General features: G+C 46.5%; 1 protein-coding gene across 15 annotated transcripts in view; it reads left to right on the top strand.

Annotated features, from left to right (window-relative positions):
- The window catches only part of odad4 (outer dynein arm docking complex subunit 4), an 83,013-nt gene that overhangs the window by 30,287 nt on the left and 35,652 nt on the right, over window positions 1-17,074 (top strand). For 9 of the 15 annotated variants that reach the window (XM_070864592.1, XM_070864591.1, XM_070864602.1 and 6 more), the window contains 4 exons: window positions 49-126; window positions 6,722-6,799; window positions 9,865-9,942; window positions 14,699-14,776. The exons of 3 other annotated variants lie outside the window; for them this stretch is intronic. In XM_070864592.1, coding sequence (XP_070720693.1) covers window positions 49-126; window positions 6,722-6,799; window positions 9,865-9,942; window positions 14,699-14,776 — 312 coding nt within the window. The remainder of the gene's footprint in view (window positions 1-48; window positions 127-6,721; window positions 6,800-9,864; window positions 9,943-14,698; window positions 14,777-17,074) is intronic. 3 more of the 15 variants (XM_070864596.1, XM_070864595.1, XM_070864604.1) reach the window with 3 other exon arrangements.

Raw genomic sequence — 17,074 nt, 5'->3', positions numbered from 1 at the left:
GCTGGCGCAGTTGAGTAGCTGATTGTGTAATCTCTTATTTTAATACAGTATGCTCCTGCTCGTCAGATTCTGTGTGTGGGATTTATTCGCCTGAAAGTGGTCACGTTTCCGATTCTTCTGCTCGGGGTAGGTTCTCCAGGTAGTCAGTACAGTGTGTGCAGTCAGTGGCGAGCCGCAGTTATACCATGTCACAACCTCATCTGCTCTTCCTCATTTTGCTCTCTGCCTGAGTTCTGATTTGAAGTCCTTTCCCTGCTAGGGTTGCCAACTGTTTGCTTGATTTCCTGGAGGTATTTAAGTGCACAAGACATAAGAGCAGGAATAGGCCATACAGCCCCTTGCGCCTGCTCCTCCATTTAATATGATCATGGCTGATCCAATCATGGGCTCAGGTCCACTTCCCTGCCTGCTCCCCATAACCCCTTAATCCCTTATGTTATGTATGAAGAAAGTCAGATTGAATACTGTGAGCTCAAAGTAAAGTGTGACCAGAGTGCTTCTCCAGAGTGCTTCTCCAACCTATGAGGCCTCCTTAAATACCTGTGCTCCCAAGGAATTATGGGATCCCTTGGGACTCCAGGACATGAGCCCTCTGGTGGCTGTACAGAGTATATACAAGTTTACATATATAACCACACTCCGCCCCCCCGCCCCCAAAGTTAACAGTGTAACTATTTACAAGGTGAGTCAATCTGGGGCCCTTCTTGCCCTGGTTGATCGTCTCGGGGCAAATGCTGGTATTGGTGAATTGTCTATTGGGTCCTCGCTGCGCTGCTGTGCAGCTGGCCTTGCTGGGCTGCCTGGTGTGGTAAGTTCTGCTGGGCTGCTGTGGATGATGGGTTCTGCTTCGTGGCCAACCACGGGTCCAAAGTGGGTTGCTCAGGAAAGTCCATCAATCCGAGTTTGATTTGGTCCAAGTGTTTCCGGTGAATGAGTCCATTTGACATTTTGACCCTAAACACTCTGCTCCTCTCTTTGGCCACAACAGTGCCGGGAAGCCACTTAGGACCTTGTCCATAATTCAATACAAATACAGGATCATTAATTTCAATCTTGCGTGACACATTTACGCTATCGTATTGACTTTGTTGAAGCCGCCTGCTCTCTACCTGTTCATGTAGATCGGAGTGAACTAACGAGAGCCTTGTCTTAAGTGCTCTTTTCATGAGCAGTTCAGCAGGTGGGATCCCAGTGAGCGAGTTGGGTCTCTAAGCAGGACTCGGGATAGGCAAGTCTGCAGTGAGCCTTCCGTTACCCTCTTCAAGCCCCGCTTGATGATTTGCACTGCTCTCTCTGCCTGACCATTGGATGCTGGTTTAAATGGGGCAGATGTAACATGTTTGATCCCGTTGCGGGTCATGAATTCTTTGAACTCAGCACTGGTAAAACATGGCCCGTTGTCACTCACGAGGACATCGGGCAGGCTGTGCATGGCAAACATGGCCCGCAGGCTTTCAGTGGTGGCAGGGGATGTGCTTGCCGACATTATCTCACATTCAATCCATTTGGAGTACGCATCTACAACCACAAGAAACATTTTGCCCAAGAACAGGCCTGCATAGTCGACATGGACCTTAGACCACGGTTTGGAGGGCCAAGACCATAAACTTAGTGGCGCCTTCCTGGGTACATTGCTTAGTTGCGAGCATGTGTTACATCTGTGCACACAGGACTCTTAAGTCCGCATCGAAACCGGGCCACCACACATGGGATCTGGCTATCGCTTTCATCATTACGATGCCTGGGTGGGTACTGCGGAGGTCACTGATTAAGGTGTCTCTGCCCTTCTTGGGAACCACTATCCGATTATCCCACAGAAGGCAGTCTGCCTGTATAGACATTTCATCTTTGCGCCGCTGGAACGGCGTTATCTCTTCCTGCATTTCCACTGGGACACTGGAATAGCTCCCGTGAAGCACACAGTTTTTAACTCGGGACAATAAGGGGTCCTGGCTTGTCCAGGTTCTAATCTGTCGGGCAGTAACCAGTGATTGCTCACTCTTGAATGCTTCCATAACCATGACTAAATCTGCGGCTGCGCCATTTCCACCCCCGTGGTGAGCAATGGCAGCCTACTGAGAGCATCGGCAGTTTTCTGTGCCTGGCCTGTGGCGGATGGCGTAGTTGTATGCGGCCCGATGCATTAGTGTTTATCCCCTTACTCTCGGAAAACAGGGATATGAGTGGCTTATGGTCAGTTTCCAATTCAAATTTTAGCCCAAACAGATATTGATGCATTTTCTTTACCCCATAGACACACGCTAACACTTCTTTTTCAATCATGCTGTAGGCTCTCTCAGCCTTAGAAAGACTCCTGGATGCATAAGCAACTGGTTACAATTTCCCAAAATCATTAGCTTGTTGCAATACACACCCGACGCCATATGACGACGAATCACATGCTAGTACCAAATGCTTACATGGATCATACAACACAAGCAATTTGTTTGAGTATAACAATTTTCTCGCTTTTACAAAGGCATTTTCTTGGCTTTTGCCCCATACCCATTTACGCAGTAAGACATGCAGTGGTTCTAACAGTGTGCTGAGACCCATTAAGAAGTTACCAAAGTAGTTCAGGAGTCCCAGAAACGGCTGCAGCTCCGTCACATTCTGTGGCCTCGGTGCGTTCTCGATTGCCTCAATCTTCGAATCGGTGGGCCTGATGCCGTCCGCCGCAATCCTCCTCCCAGGAACTCCCCTTCAGGCGCCATGAACACTCACTTCGAGCATTTTAACCTGAGCCCCACATGGTTGAGTTGACTAAGAACCTCTTCCAGGTTCTGCAGATGCTCGACTGTGTCCCGACCTGTAACCAAGATGTCGTCCTGGAAGACCATTGTGCGCGGGACTGACTTCAGTAAGCTTTCCATGTTTCTCTGGAATATCGCCGCCGCTGATCGAATTCCAAACGGGCATTTGTTATAAATGAAGAGACCTTTGTGCGTGTTGATGCAGGTGAGGCCCTTCGATGATTCCTCCAGCTCCCGCGTCATGTAGGCTGAAGTCAAGTCCAGCTTCATGAACGTCTTTCCTCCTGCCGGCGTTGCAAAGAGGTCGTCGACCTTTGGTAGTAGGTATTGCTCCTGCAGGGAGAAATGATTGATAGTTACTTTGTAATCGCCACAGATTCTGACGGTGCCATCTCCCTTGAGGACTGGGACAATTGGGCTGGCCCACTCGTTGAATTCGATCGGTGAAATGATGCCCTCTTGTTGCAGCAGGTCTAGATCGATCTCTCTCATCATGTACGGTACTGCTCTCACCTTGTGATGAATTGGTCGCGCCCCCGGAATTAGGTGAATCTGCACTTGCTGCTTGGAATTTCCCGATGCCTGGTTCGAACAGTGAAGAGAACTTGTTTAAGACCTGGGCACACGAAGTGTCGTCAGCGGGCGATAATTCTCGGACGTCGTCCCAGTTCCAGTGTAACTTTCCCAGCCAACTTCTGCCGAGCAGCGTGGGACCATTGCCCCGTACCACCCAGAGTGGTAGCTTGTGCACAGCTGCATCGTAGGAGACCTTTGCAGTAGTACTGCCAATTACGGGAATCAGTTCCTTTGTATAAGTTCTTAGTTTCGTGCGAATTGGAGTTAAGACTTGAGGCCTTGCTGCACCACAGTTTTTCAAAAGTCTTTTTGCTCATGATGGACTGGCTCACGCCCATGTCCAGCTCCATTGACACTGGGAGTCCATTTAGTTCAACATTCAGCATTATCCAGGGACACTTTGTGGTAAATGTGTGCACCCCATATAGCTCTGCCTCCTCGGTCTGAAGCTCTGGTTCATCGTGATTCGCCATGAATCTGACCTCCTCTGCAACATGGTGGTTTTCAGGATGAACAGGATTAGCAGCTCGCCTGCACATACGTTGGAGGTGTCCCATTGTTCCACAGCCCTTGCAAACGTACCCTTTGAAGCAGCATGAATGGAAATGATGATTACCCCCTAGCGCCAACAAGGTGTTAATGGCCTTGCATTCATCACCCTTGATAGTGGACACTGAGGCATCTGCGGACGTGCAGCTGCAGGCATGTGTGACCTGCCCTGTACGTTGCGCTTTGAAAACAACATCACTTTGTTCACAGTACTTGTAGCAGCACTTGTATGCTGAGAGATTTGCTTAGTATTGTCACTGGTGGCAATCAGTGCCTGGGCTATCGCTATGGCCTTTACTCAAGGTTGGGGTCTCTACAGTCAAAAGTTTCCGAAGTATTGTTTCGTGGCCAATGCCAAGTACGAAAAAGTCTCTGAGCATGTGCTCCAAATGTCCTTCAAATTCGCAATGTCCTGCAAGGCGTCTTAGCTCGGTGACATAACTCGCCACTTCCTGGCCTTCAGATCTTTTGTAGGTGTAGAACCGGTACCTCGCCATCAGAACTCTTTCCTTCAGGTTCAAATGCTCCCGGACCAGTGTGCACAAATCATCGTACGATTTCTCTGTTGGTTTCGCTGGAGCGAGCAGATTTTTCATGAGGCCAGTCGTTGGTGCCCCGCAGATGGTGAGGAGAATCGCCCTTCGTTTGCCAGCGTTTGCTTCGCCATCCAGCTCGTTGGCTACGAAGTACTGGTCGACTCGCTCCACAAAGGTTTCCCAATCATCTCCCTCTGAGAATTTCTCCAGGATGCCCACCGTTCTCTGCATCGTTGGGTTCGCTATCTGTATCTCATCGCCAGTTGTTATGTATGAAGAAAGAGTCAGACTGAATACTGTGAGGTCAAAGTAAAGTGTGACCGGAGTCTTTTATTGCAGGTCTCCAGAGTGCCTCTCCAACCTGTGAGGCCTCCTTAAATACCTATGCTCCCAAGGGATTATGGGATCCCTTGGGACACCAGGGGATGAGCTCCCTGGTGGCTGTACAGAGTAAATACAAGTTTACATATATAACACATTATCGGTTAAGAAACTGTCTATCTGTGTCTTAAATTTATTCAATGTCCCAGCTTCCACAGCTCTCTGAGGCAGCGAGTTCCACAGATTTACAATCCTCTGAGAAGAAATTCCTCCTCATCTCAGTTTTAAATGGGTGGCCCCTTATTCTAAGATTATGCCCCCTAGTTCTAGTCTCCCCTATCAATGGAAACATACTCTCTGCATCCACCTTCTCAAGCCCCCTCATAATCTTATACGTTTCTATTACATCACGTCTCATTCTTCTGAATTCCACTAAGTAGAGGCCCAACCTCCTCAATCTTTCCTCTTAAGTCAACCCCCTCATCTCCGGAATCAACCTAGTGAACCTTCTCTGAACTGCCTCCAAAGCAAGTATATCCTTTCGTAAATATGGAAACCAAAACTGCACGCAGTATTCCAGGTGTGGCCAATACCCTGTATAACTGTAGCAAGACTTCCCTGCTTTTATACTCCATCCCCTTTGCAATAAAGGCCAAGATTCCATTGGCCTTCCTGATCACTTGCTGTACCTGCATACTAACCTTTTGTGTTTCATGCACAAGTACCCCCAGGTTCTGCTGTACTGCAGCACTTTGCAATCTTTCTCCATTTAAATAATAACTTGCTGTTTGATTTTTTTTCTGCCAAAATGCATGACCTCCAACCAGCCTTTTTTCCCTCATCTCCAATATTTTTATAACTAAAACAGAAACAAAAACGTTTAATTTGTTTTTGCTTTAATTTGTACTTTTCTGCTGGATTGCTTGCAGCAGTGTCCAGGAGATTAATCTTTCATATCTGTAGACTCCAGGATAATTTTGAAAGGTTGGCAACCCTATCCCCAACGGAGCCTAGTTACCAATAGGACAGCCATTGAGCTGGTCCGCTGGAGGAAAGTGATCCTTCTCCTGATTGCTATACAGCGAGCTGTAGCTGCGCACACACACTCGTAGATAGCCGGTGAATGTGAGATCAGGTGAAGCAGTAGCATTCTCCATACCTGCTCTCACTACCCAGGCTCACAGGTGAAGAATGAGCCCTTGAGTGAGGGACTGGCAGGTTGGAACAGTTTAATTATACAGCTCACCCGCAGCTTTTCTCTCCATTAAATTACCATTTTGCATCACAGTCTGCTCTTTCTGCTGTCTGAAAAATATTGACAGAAAAAGTGTGCATTGGTGCTTACTGTCCAGTTTTGCTAGTCGCAGCTGTGTTGTCACAGAGCAACCTGCCTTAGGGGCAGTGTCCATTGATGGCCACAGACATGGGGGAAATGGGACAAGTCTCTCATGGCAGATTGCTACAAAGGAACAGAATGTAGTGGTACAATGTGGTGATACAACAAGGGAGGATCTGTAAGCCGGTTACATCGAGGAGAGAGTCTATTGGGTCTGTCTGTTCCTCTTATCGTAGCATTGGGGAAACGTATTTCCAAAAACAAAACACTGCAGATGCTGAAAATGTGACATAACACAGATTGCTGGACACACTCAGTAGGCCAGGCAGTGTCTGTGACGAGCGGAAGGTCGAGTTAACATCTCAGATAGAAAGGACATCGACCTGAAACATTATCCCCACCTTCCTCTCGCCACAGACTCGACTTTCTGTACAATGGCACCAATCCCTGCCTCACCGTCAACATACATACTGTCTGTGCTCACATGTTAAAGGAGTCAGGGAAGGGTGTAGGAAGGTGGCCAGCACTGGCACTGTACCTCAGCCAGAGACAGCCTCCTTCACGAGAGGAGGCGAGAAAATTAGAAAAAAATTAAGTGTAGCTCATACAGTTGATTAGATTTTCTGTAACTTGCTGTATTTATACAATAGACTCCCGAGTATCTCCTGACCAACAAATTACTCAACCGTCCAGTACGGGCCGTGCAGATGGAGAGGGGTCTGAGCAGGGTAGGTCCAGAGTACAGCCAGCATGCACTGCAATGCCTGCCGAAACATAATTACTGCGTCAGATTATTGTCTGCTCTTTCTCCTTTTGTTTTCTCTAAGTTCTGGTTTGAAATACTCTTCTTGTTGTTCCTGGTTATCGAGCTCACCCACAAGTTTTCATTCCTTATTTACTCAATGCAGTCGTGGGATCTTGCTCTGTGCATATTGTGGGTGGGAGCCATGTTTGCCTACGCATTAGCAATGACTGCATATCAGAAGTAATCCATGTGAGGCATTGGAGATGTCTCTCAGAGGCAGGATGAGAGGCTGTTTAATGGCCAGTCTTTATCAGCTTACAGCACCGAGTGATAATACCAGGGTGGGTGATGATACAGTAAAGCGCATTGGCCCCCTACTCCCTGGAGAATTGGGCAGGGAGCCTTGAGGCCTGCGATACGCCCGAGTCACCACGTGTGCCTCAAATGGGGCAATGGGTGCGTAAGGGATTGGGGACCAGGGCACGGAGTTAGTGCTGGGCTCATTAGACTGAGTGTGTTACAATGAGGCAGCTGCCCCACACGGTGGGTGAAGTACCTGGGCAGGTGCTGTAGCTGCTTTGGAATGGGAGTCCCAACATGTTTTTATAAAAATGTGGCCGTATTTACCTCACACCGTGTGCCTGGTCCCCTACCACCCATGTGGGCAAAGTGCCCAGTGCACAATAGCTAGCCAGTGATTCTTTAATGACTGCTGGTGCATCCGGCACTAAAGAGACATACCAGCAGCGCCAGTAAATGATGCTCGTGAGCAGAACTGGCATTATCCAACGTCATGCTGCAGTTATACCGAATCACATCAGCATCTGCCCTTTCTAGTTCCCTACCTGAAATCTGATTTGAAACCCTTTCCCAATTTCTCATCAAAGAGCTCCCCTTGGGCTACTACCTATGTTATCTGTCACATTACATCACAAACCCTCGACAGCTTCTGATACATATTCAAAGTGATATGAAAATAGATTCCTCTGTTAGAATTGTGATTGTGTTTATAAAGGTCAAGGAATGACAGACTTTGTATCACACGAACAAACACTCCCAGGGCAGGTATTGTTATGTCTGCAGTGCACTTATGAATGACTCCACGAGGCAATGTGCTGTACTCAAACTGTAGTGACCTTGGTCCTTTTATTCGTAACTCCAGGGTGAGCCACAAGCATGGTGGGCAGCCTTTTATACTGGGCCCGGCACACATATGCAGGTGACCCTCTGTTTGCCCATCGCAGTGCCCTCTGTGGACAGCCTCTGCCACAGGGGCAGGAAACCCCAGTCTCCACCAGTTGCAACCTCTAGTGGTGCCAGCATAATAAATACACAGTGTAAACCTTATCGATAGTACATCAGGTAACAAGTCTCCATCTTATGCAACTATAGTGACCACACAGAGAGTATATCTATAGTCTGAATATATAACAGGTATAGCACGGGTTAGATACAGAGTAAAGCTCCCTCTACACTTGTTATGTAATGATGTGTGTATCGTCCCAGTACCTTAAATGTCATGTAAGCACTATGCCACACCACAGAGGGCGCTGTGGTGGGAAATCCTGGTAGTACCTGCAACAAGGACTATATAAGGCTGACCACCACACCTGGGAGGCACTCTGGAGCTGAACAATAAAGGATGAAGGTCACAGCAGTTAGACTTACACCAGACCGTGTGGAGTCAGTGATTTGTGTGCTACATACACCACAACACTGTCTCATCAAACGCTCCCAGGGCAGGTACAGTACGGGTTAGATAGAGTAAAGCTCCCTCTACACTGTCCTTTCCTTGCTAGGATTGCCAACTCTGTTTGCCTGATTTCCTGGAGGTATGATCTAAGGACCTCCACCCAGCCTTTTATCCCTCATCTTCAATATTTTTATAACTAAATAAAACCAAAAGCGTTCAAAGAAAATTTTGAAAACACAATTTGTTTTTGCTTTAATTTGTACTTTTCTGCTGGATTGCTTGCAGCAGTGTCCAGGAGATTAATCTTTCATATCTGTAGACTCCAGGATAATCTTGAAAGGTTGGCAACCCTATTCCCAACAGAGCCTAGTTACCAATAGGGCAGCCATTGAGCTGGTCCGCTGGAGGAAAGTGATCCTTTTCCTGATTGCTATACAGCGAGCTGTAGCTGCACATACACGTAGATAGCCGGTGAATGTGAGATCAGGTGAAGCAGTAGCATTCTTCATACCTGCTCTCACTACCCAGGCTCACGGGTGAAGAATGAGCCCTTGAGTGAGGGACTGACAGATTGGAACAGTTTGATTATACAGCTCACCCGCAGCTTTTCTCTCCATTAAATTACCATTTTGCATCATAGTCTGCTCTTTCTGCTGTCTGAAAAATATTGACAGAAAAAGTGTGAATTGGTGCTTAGTGTCCAGTTTTGCCAGTCGCATCTGCGTTGTCACAGAGCAACCTGCCTTAGGGGCAGTGTCCATTGATGGCCACAGACATGGGGGAAATGGGACAAGTCTCTCATGGCAGATTGCTGCAATGGAACAGAATGTAGTGGTACAATGAGGAAGGGGCTGTATGTGGTGGTACAACAAGGGAGAATCTGTAAGCTGGTTACATCGAGGAGAGAGTCTATTGGGTCTGTCTGTTTCTCTTATCGCAGCATTGGGGAAACGTATTTCCAAAAACAAAATACTGCAGATGCTGAAAATGTGACATAACACAGATTGCTGGACACACTCAGCAGGCCAGGCAGTGTCTGTGACGAGCGGAAGGTCGAGTTAACATCTCAAGTAGAAAGGACATCGACCTGAAACATTATCCCCACCTTCCTCTCGCCACAGACTCGACTTTCTGTACAATGGCACCAATCCCTGCCTCATCGTCAACATACATACTGTCTGTGCTCACATGTGAAAGGAGTCAGGGAAGGGTGTAGGAAGGTGGCCAGCACTGGCACTGTACCTCAGCCAGAGACAGCCTCCTTCACGAGAGGAGGTGAGAAAATTAGAAAAAAAATTAAGTATAGCTCATACAGTTGATTAGATTTTCTGTAACTTGCTATATTTATACAATAGACGCCCGAGTATCTCCTGACCAACAAATTACTCAACCGTCCAGTATGGGCCGTGCAGATGGAGAGGGGTCTGAGCAGGGTAGGTCCAGAGTACAGCCAGCATGCACTGCAATGCCTGCGAAACATAATTACTGCGTCCGATTATATTATCGTCTGCTCTTTCTCGTTTTGTTTTCTCTATCTAAGTTCTGGTTTGAAATATTGCTGTTGTTCCTGGTTATCGAGCTCACCCACAAGTTTTCATTCCTTATTTACTCAATGCAGTCGTGGGATCTTGCTCTGTGCATATCGTGGGGGGTGGAAGCCATGTTTGCCTATGCATTAGCAGTGACTGCACATTAGAAGTAATCCATGCGAGATGCTGGAGATGTTTCTCAGATTCAGAATGAGGGGCTGTTTAATGGCCAGTCTTTATCAGCTTACAGCACAAGGTGATAATACCAGGGTGGGTGATGATACAGTAAAGCCCTCTGCTCCCTGGAGAATTGGGCAGGGTGCCTTGAGGCCTGCGATACGCCCGAGTCACCACGTGTGTCTCAAATGGGGCAATGGGTGCGTAAAGGATTGGGGACCAAGGCACGGAGTTGTGCTGGGCTCATTAGACTGAGTGTGTTACAATGAGGCAGCTGCCCCACACGGTGGGTGAAGTACCTGGGCAGGTGCTGTAGCTGCTTTGGAATGGGAATCCCAACATGTTTTTATAAAAATGTGGCCATATTTACTCCACACCGTGTGCCTGGTCCCCTGCCACACGTTGCGGGCAAAGTGCCCTGTGCACAACAGCTAGCCGGCGACCTTTTAATGACTGCTGGTGCTTCCGGCACTAAAGAGACATACCGGCAGCGCCAGTAAATAATGCAAGTGAACAGAACTGGCATTATCCAACGTCATGCCGCGGTTATACCGAATCACATCAGCATCTGCCCTTTCTAGTTCCCTACATGAGTTCTGATTTGAAATCCTTTCCCGATTTTGCATCTCATGACAGAGGGAAATAAAAAGGAGGCAGAAGCAAAATATAGAAAGGAGAATAGTAAAAGTGGAGGGCAGAGAAACCCAAGGCAAAAAACAAAAAGGGCCACATTACAGCAAAATTCTAAAGGGGCAAAGTGTGTTTAAAAAACAAGCCTGAAGGCTCGGTGCCTCAATGCGAGGAGTATTCGGAATAAGGTGGATGAATTAACTGCGCAGATAGCAGTTAACGGATACGATGTGATTGGCATCACGGAGACATGGCTCCAGGGGGACCAAGGCTGGGAACTCAACATCCAAGGGTATTCAGCATTTAGGAAGGATAGACAGAAAGGAAAAGGAGGCGTGGTGGCGTTGCTGGTTAAAGATGAAATCAATGCAATTGTAAGGAAGGACATTAGCCTGGATGATGTGGAATCAGTATGGGTGGAGCTGCGGAATTCCAAAAGGCAGAAAACGCTAGTGGGTGTTGTGTATAGGCCACCAAATAGTAGTAGTGAGGTTGGGGACAGCATCAAACAAGAAATAAGGGATGTGTGCAATAAGGGTACAGCAGTAATCATGGGCAACTTTAATCTACACATTGATTGGGCTAACCTAACTGGTAGCAACGCGGTGGAGGAGGATTTCCTGGAGTGTATTAGGGATGGTTTTCGAGACCAATATGTCGAGGAACCAACCAGGGTGCTGGCCATCCTAGACTGGGTATTGTGTAATGAGAAGGGACTAATTAGCAATCTTGTTGTGCGAGGCCCCTTGGGGAAAAGTGATCATAATATGGTAGAATTCCTTATTAAGATGGAGAGTGACAAGGTTAATTCGGAAACTAGGGTCCTGAACTTAAGGAAAGGTAACTTCGACGGTATGAGGCATGAATTGGCTAGAATAGACTGGCAAACGATACTAAACGGGTTGACGGTGGATAAGCAATGGCAAACATTTAAAGATCGCATGGATGAACTTCACCAAATGTACATCCCTGTCTGGAGTAAAAATAAAGCTGGGAAGGTGGCTCAACCATGGCTAACAAAGGAAATTAAGGATAGTGTTAAAGCCAAGGAGGAGGCATATAAATTGACTAGAAAAAGCAACAAACCTGAGGATTGGGATTTAGAATTCAACAGAGGAGGACTAAGGGTTTAATTAAGAGGGGGAAAATAGAGTACGAGAGGAAGCTTGCAGGGAATATAAAAACTGACTGCAAAAGCTTCTATAAATATGTGAAGAGAAAAAGATTAGTAAAGACAAATGTAGGTCCCTTGCAGTCAGATTCAGGTGAAATTATAATGGGGAACAAAGAAATGGCAGACCAATTGAACCAATACTTCGGTTCTGTCTTCACGAAGGAAGATACAAATAACCTTCCGAAGGTACTAGGGGACAGTGGGTCTAGTGAGAAGGAGGAACTGAAGGATAGCCTTATTAGGTGGGAAATTGATGGGATTGAAGGCCGATAAATCCCCGGGGCCTGATAGTCTGCATCCCAGAGTGCTCAAGGAAGTGGCCCTAGAAATAGTGGATGCATTGGTAATCATTTTCCAACAGTCTTATCGACTCTGGATCAGTTCCCATGGACTGGAGGGTAGCTAATGTAACACCACTTTTTAAAAAAGGGAGAGAGAAAACGGGTAATTATAGACCGGTTAGCTTGACATCAGTAGTGGGGAAAATGTTGGAATCGATCATGAAGGACGAAATAGCAGCGCATTTGGAAAGCGGTGACAGGATCGAATCAAGTCAGCATGGATTTATGAAAGGGAAATCATGCTTGACGAATCTTCTGGAATTTTTTGAGGATGTAACTAGCAGAGTGGACAAGGGAGAACCAGTTGTAGTGTATTTGGACTTTCAGAAGGTTTTTGACAAGGTCCCGCAGAAGAGATTGTTGTGCAAAATCAAAGCACATGGTATTGGGGGTAATATACTGACGTGGATAGGGAACTGGTTGGCAGACAAGAAGCAGAGAGTCGGGATAAACGGGTCCTTTTCAGAATGGCAGGCAGTGACTAGTGGAGTGCCGCAGGGCTCAGTGCTGAGACCCCAGCTCTTTACAATTGGATGAAGGAATTAAGTGTAATATCTCCAAGTTTGCAGATGACACTAAACTGGGTGGCGGAGTGAGCTGTTAGGAGGACGCAAAGAGGCTGCAGGGTGACTTGGACAGGTTAGGTGAGTGAGCAAATGCATGGCAGATGCAGTATAATGTGGATAAATGTGAGGTTATCCATTTTGGGGGCAAAAACACAAAGGCACGATATTATCTGAATGGCGGCAGACTAGGAAAAAGGGAGGTGCAACGAGACCTGGGTGTCATGGTACATCAGTCATTGAAGGTTGGCATACAGGTACAGCAGGCGGTGAAGAAGGCAAATGGTATGTTGGCCTTCATAGCTATGGGATTTGAGTATAGGAGCAGGAAGGTCTTACTGCAGTTGTACAGGGCCTTGGTGAGGCCTCACCTGGAATATTGTGTTCAGTTTTGGTCTTCTAATCTGAGGAAGGCTGTTCTTGCTATTGAGGGAGTGCAGCGAAGGTTCACCAGACTGATTCCCGGGATGGCAGGACTGACATATGAGGAGAAACTGGATCGACTGGGCCTGTATTCACTGGAGTTTAGAAGGATGAGAGGGAATCTGATAGAAACATGTAAGATTCTGACGGGACGGGACAGGTTAGATGCGGGAAGAATGTTCCCAATGTTGGGGAATTCCAGAACCAGGGGACATAGTCTTAGGATAAGAGGTGGGCCATTTAGGACTGAGATGAGGAGAAACTTCTTCACTCAGAGAGTTGTTAACCTGTGGAATTCCCTGCCGCAGAGAGTTGTTGATGCCAGTTCACTGGATATATTCAAGAGGGAGTTATATATGGCTCTTACGGTTAAGGGGATCAAGGGGTATAGAGAGAAAGCAGGAAAGGGGTACTGAAGGAATGATCAGCCATGATCTTATTGAATGGCAGTGCAGGCTTGAAGGGCCGAATGGCCGACTCCTGCACCTATTTTTCTATGTTTCTAAGAGCTCCCCTTGGGCTACTTCCTCTGTTATCTGTCACATTACATCACAAATCCTCGACAGCGTCTGAGAAATATTCAAAGCGATATGAAAATAGATTCCTCTGTTAGAATTGTGATTGCGTTCATAAAGGTCAAGGAATGGCAGACTTTCCATCACGCGAACAAACACTCCCAGGGCAGGTACAGCACGGCTTAGATACAGAGTAAAGCTCCCTTGACACTGTCCCATCAAACACTCCCAGGACAGGTACAGCATGGGGTTAGATACAGAGTAAAGCTCCCTCTACACGCCCATCAAACACTGCCAGGGCAGGTAAGCAATCAAAAAGGCTAATGAAATGTTGGCCTTTATTTCAAGGCTGCTGGATTACAAAGGGCAGGAAATTATTTTTCAATTGATTAGAGCCGTGGTCACATCCCATCTGGAGCACTGCTTTCCGTTTTGGGCACCACACTCCAGGAAGAATATATTGGCCATGGAGACGGTGCAATGCAAATTCACCAGAATGATACCGGGGCATATGGGGTTAAATTATGAGGATTGGATGCATAAACCTGGATTGTATTCCCTTGAGAATAGATTAAGGGGTGATCTGATCAAGGTTCTTAAAATGTTAAATAGGTTAGATACATCGATCCTATCCAACAGGTACAATGTACTTGCTACTTGTAGGCATAAGGATGAAGGTTGTAGGGAGGATGGCCTAAGGTGGCCAGCACCCCGGTACTCTGCCTCAGCCAGAGTCAGCCTCCTTCAGAAGAGGAGGCGTGAAAGTTAGAAAAAAAGATGAAGTATAGCTCATATAGTTGAATAGATTTTGTGTAACTTGCTGTATTTATACAATAGAATCTCAAGTATCTACTGATCAGCAAACTCTTCAATCATCCAGTACCAGACGACCAGATGGAGAGTGGTCTGAGCAGGGTAGGTGCAGAGTACAGCCAGCCGCACTGCAATGCCTGCCGAAACACAATTACTGCGTCAGATTATCGTCTGCAGTTTCTCGTTTTGTCTATCTAAGTTCTGGTTTGAAAAACTCTTCCTGTTATTCCTTATTATCGAGCTCACCCACAAGTTTTCATTCCCTCTTATTTAAATGCTGGACATTTAGGCAATGAAACCTGGAGGTCTGTGATACGCCCGGGAAACCAACTGCGCCCCAAAGAGGGCATTGGGTGCAAATGGGATTGGGGGCCAGGGCACAGAGTTAGTGTTGGGCTCATTAGACTGAGTGTGTTTCAATGAGGGAGCTGCCCGACACGGTGGGCAAAGTATCTGGACAGGTGCTGCAGCTACTTTTGGAATGGAGTCCCAACATGTTTTTACAAAAATGTGGCCGTTTTTACTCCACACCGTGTGCCTGGTGCCCTACCACCCATGTGGGCAAAGTGCCCTGTGCTCCCCTTGGGCTATTTCCTCTATTATCTGTCACATTACATCACAAACCCTCGACAGCTTCTGGGAAATATTCAAAGGGATATGAAAATAGATTCCTCTGTTAGAATTGTGATTGTATTCATAAAGGTCAAGGAATAGCAGACTTTCCATCACACGAACAAATGCTCCCAGGGCGAGTAAAGCATGGGTTAGATATAGAGTAAAGTTCCCTCTGCATTGTCCCATCAAACACTCCCAGGGCAGGTGCAGCATGGGTTAGATACAGAGTAAAGCTCCCTCTACACTGCCCCATCAATCACTCCCAGGGTAAGTAAGTAAACAAAATGGTTAATTAAATGTTGGCCTTTATTTCAAGAGGGTTGGATTATAACGGTGAGGAAATTTTGCTTCAGTTGATTAGAGCCTGGTCACACCCTATCTGGAGTAACTGTATTCATTTTTGGGCATCGCACCTCAGGAACGATATACTGGCCTTGGAGGGGATGCAGAGCAGATTTGGAGGGGATGCAGAGCAGATTCGCCAGAATGATACCGGGGCTTAGAGGGTTAAATTACGAGGACAGATTGCATAAACCTGTTTTGTATTCCCTTGAATATAGAAGATTATGAGGTGGTCTGATCAAGGTGTTTAAAATTTTAATTGCTTTCGATCGTACCTATCCAATAGGTATGATGTACTTGCTACCTGTGGGCATAAGGATGAAGACTGCAGGAGGGATGGCCAGAGTACTAACCATGGCAACACAGAGCAGGAGGCAGTCCAAGGAGGGTGGGGGAAAATAGAAAAAGAAAAGTTTGGTCATATTAGATTTGGTATTTAGGGGGATAGATAGCATCCTCTGCAGTCACAACTGAACGTGCCAAAGGGTGTGTTGCCGACCTGGTGATAGGGCAAGTGATATCTCCATTGTCGTGGTCCATGTCAGGACTAACACTATAGGAAAGAACAGAGAGGAGGTACTGTTAAGGGAGTACCAGACGCAAGGAATTAAATTGAAAAGTGGGTGGTAATCACAGGATTACTACCCGAGCCACGTGCAAATTAGTATAAGGATAGACACATCAGCAAGATGAATGCGTGGCTGAAGGAGAGGGGTGGGAAGGAGGGGTTCCATTTCATGGGACAGTGGCATCACTAATGGGACAGGATGGAGCTGCACCACTGGACGGACTCCACCTGAAGCAGAATGGGACCAAGGTCCTTGCGGAAAAAATAAATAGCACTGTGGATAAGACATTAAACAAGCAAAACGATCAGGGGAGGGATCTAGTGGAAATAACACGCGTCTGAAATGAAGGGAAATAAGACACAAGAGAAAAGGTCGGACCAAAGAATCTTTACTCGAAGATGTAATAGAGAAACATCAAGAATCAAGAATATTATAAAAGACTATCAGCACGGATTTCAAATGGGAAGGTCCTGCTTGACCCACCTTATTGAATTAATTGAAATAAAAGAAATAGACAAGGATGTAATATATATGGACTTTCAAAGGGCCTTCGATGAGGTAGTAGTATTCATTGCACTACCTACTAAAGTCAGAGTATGTGGAGTCAGGAGACAAGTGGCAGAATGGATAGCAAACTGACTACAAAACAGAAAGCAGAGTTTGGGTTAAAGGTCTTGCGGAAAGTGAGAAGTAGTGTTCCACAGGGATTAGTGCAGGAACTACGGTTGTTCACTATTTATATAAATGATTTGGACTCAGAAATATATCAACATTTGCAGATCACGCCAAATTGGGGGGTATACTGAGGAAGACTGTGACAAAAAAAAATGACATTAATAAACTTGCAGAATATTCATGTAAATGACAAATTAAT

Source organism: Pristiophorus japonicus, chromosome 21 (assembly GCF_044704955.1).
Source record: "Pristiophorus japonicus isolate sPriJap1 chromosome 21, sPriJap1.hap1, whole genome shotgun sequence".
Lineage (NCBI taxonomy): Eukaryota > Metazoa > Chordata > Chondrichthyes > Pristiophoridae > Pristiophorus > Pristiophorus japonicus.
Note: the sequence above shows the minus strand (reverse complement) of the source record. Positions and strands in the feature narration are given on the sequence as shown.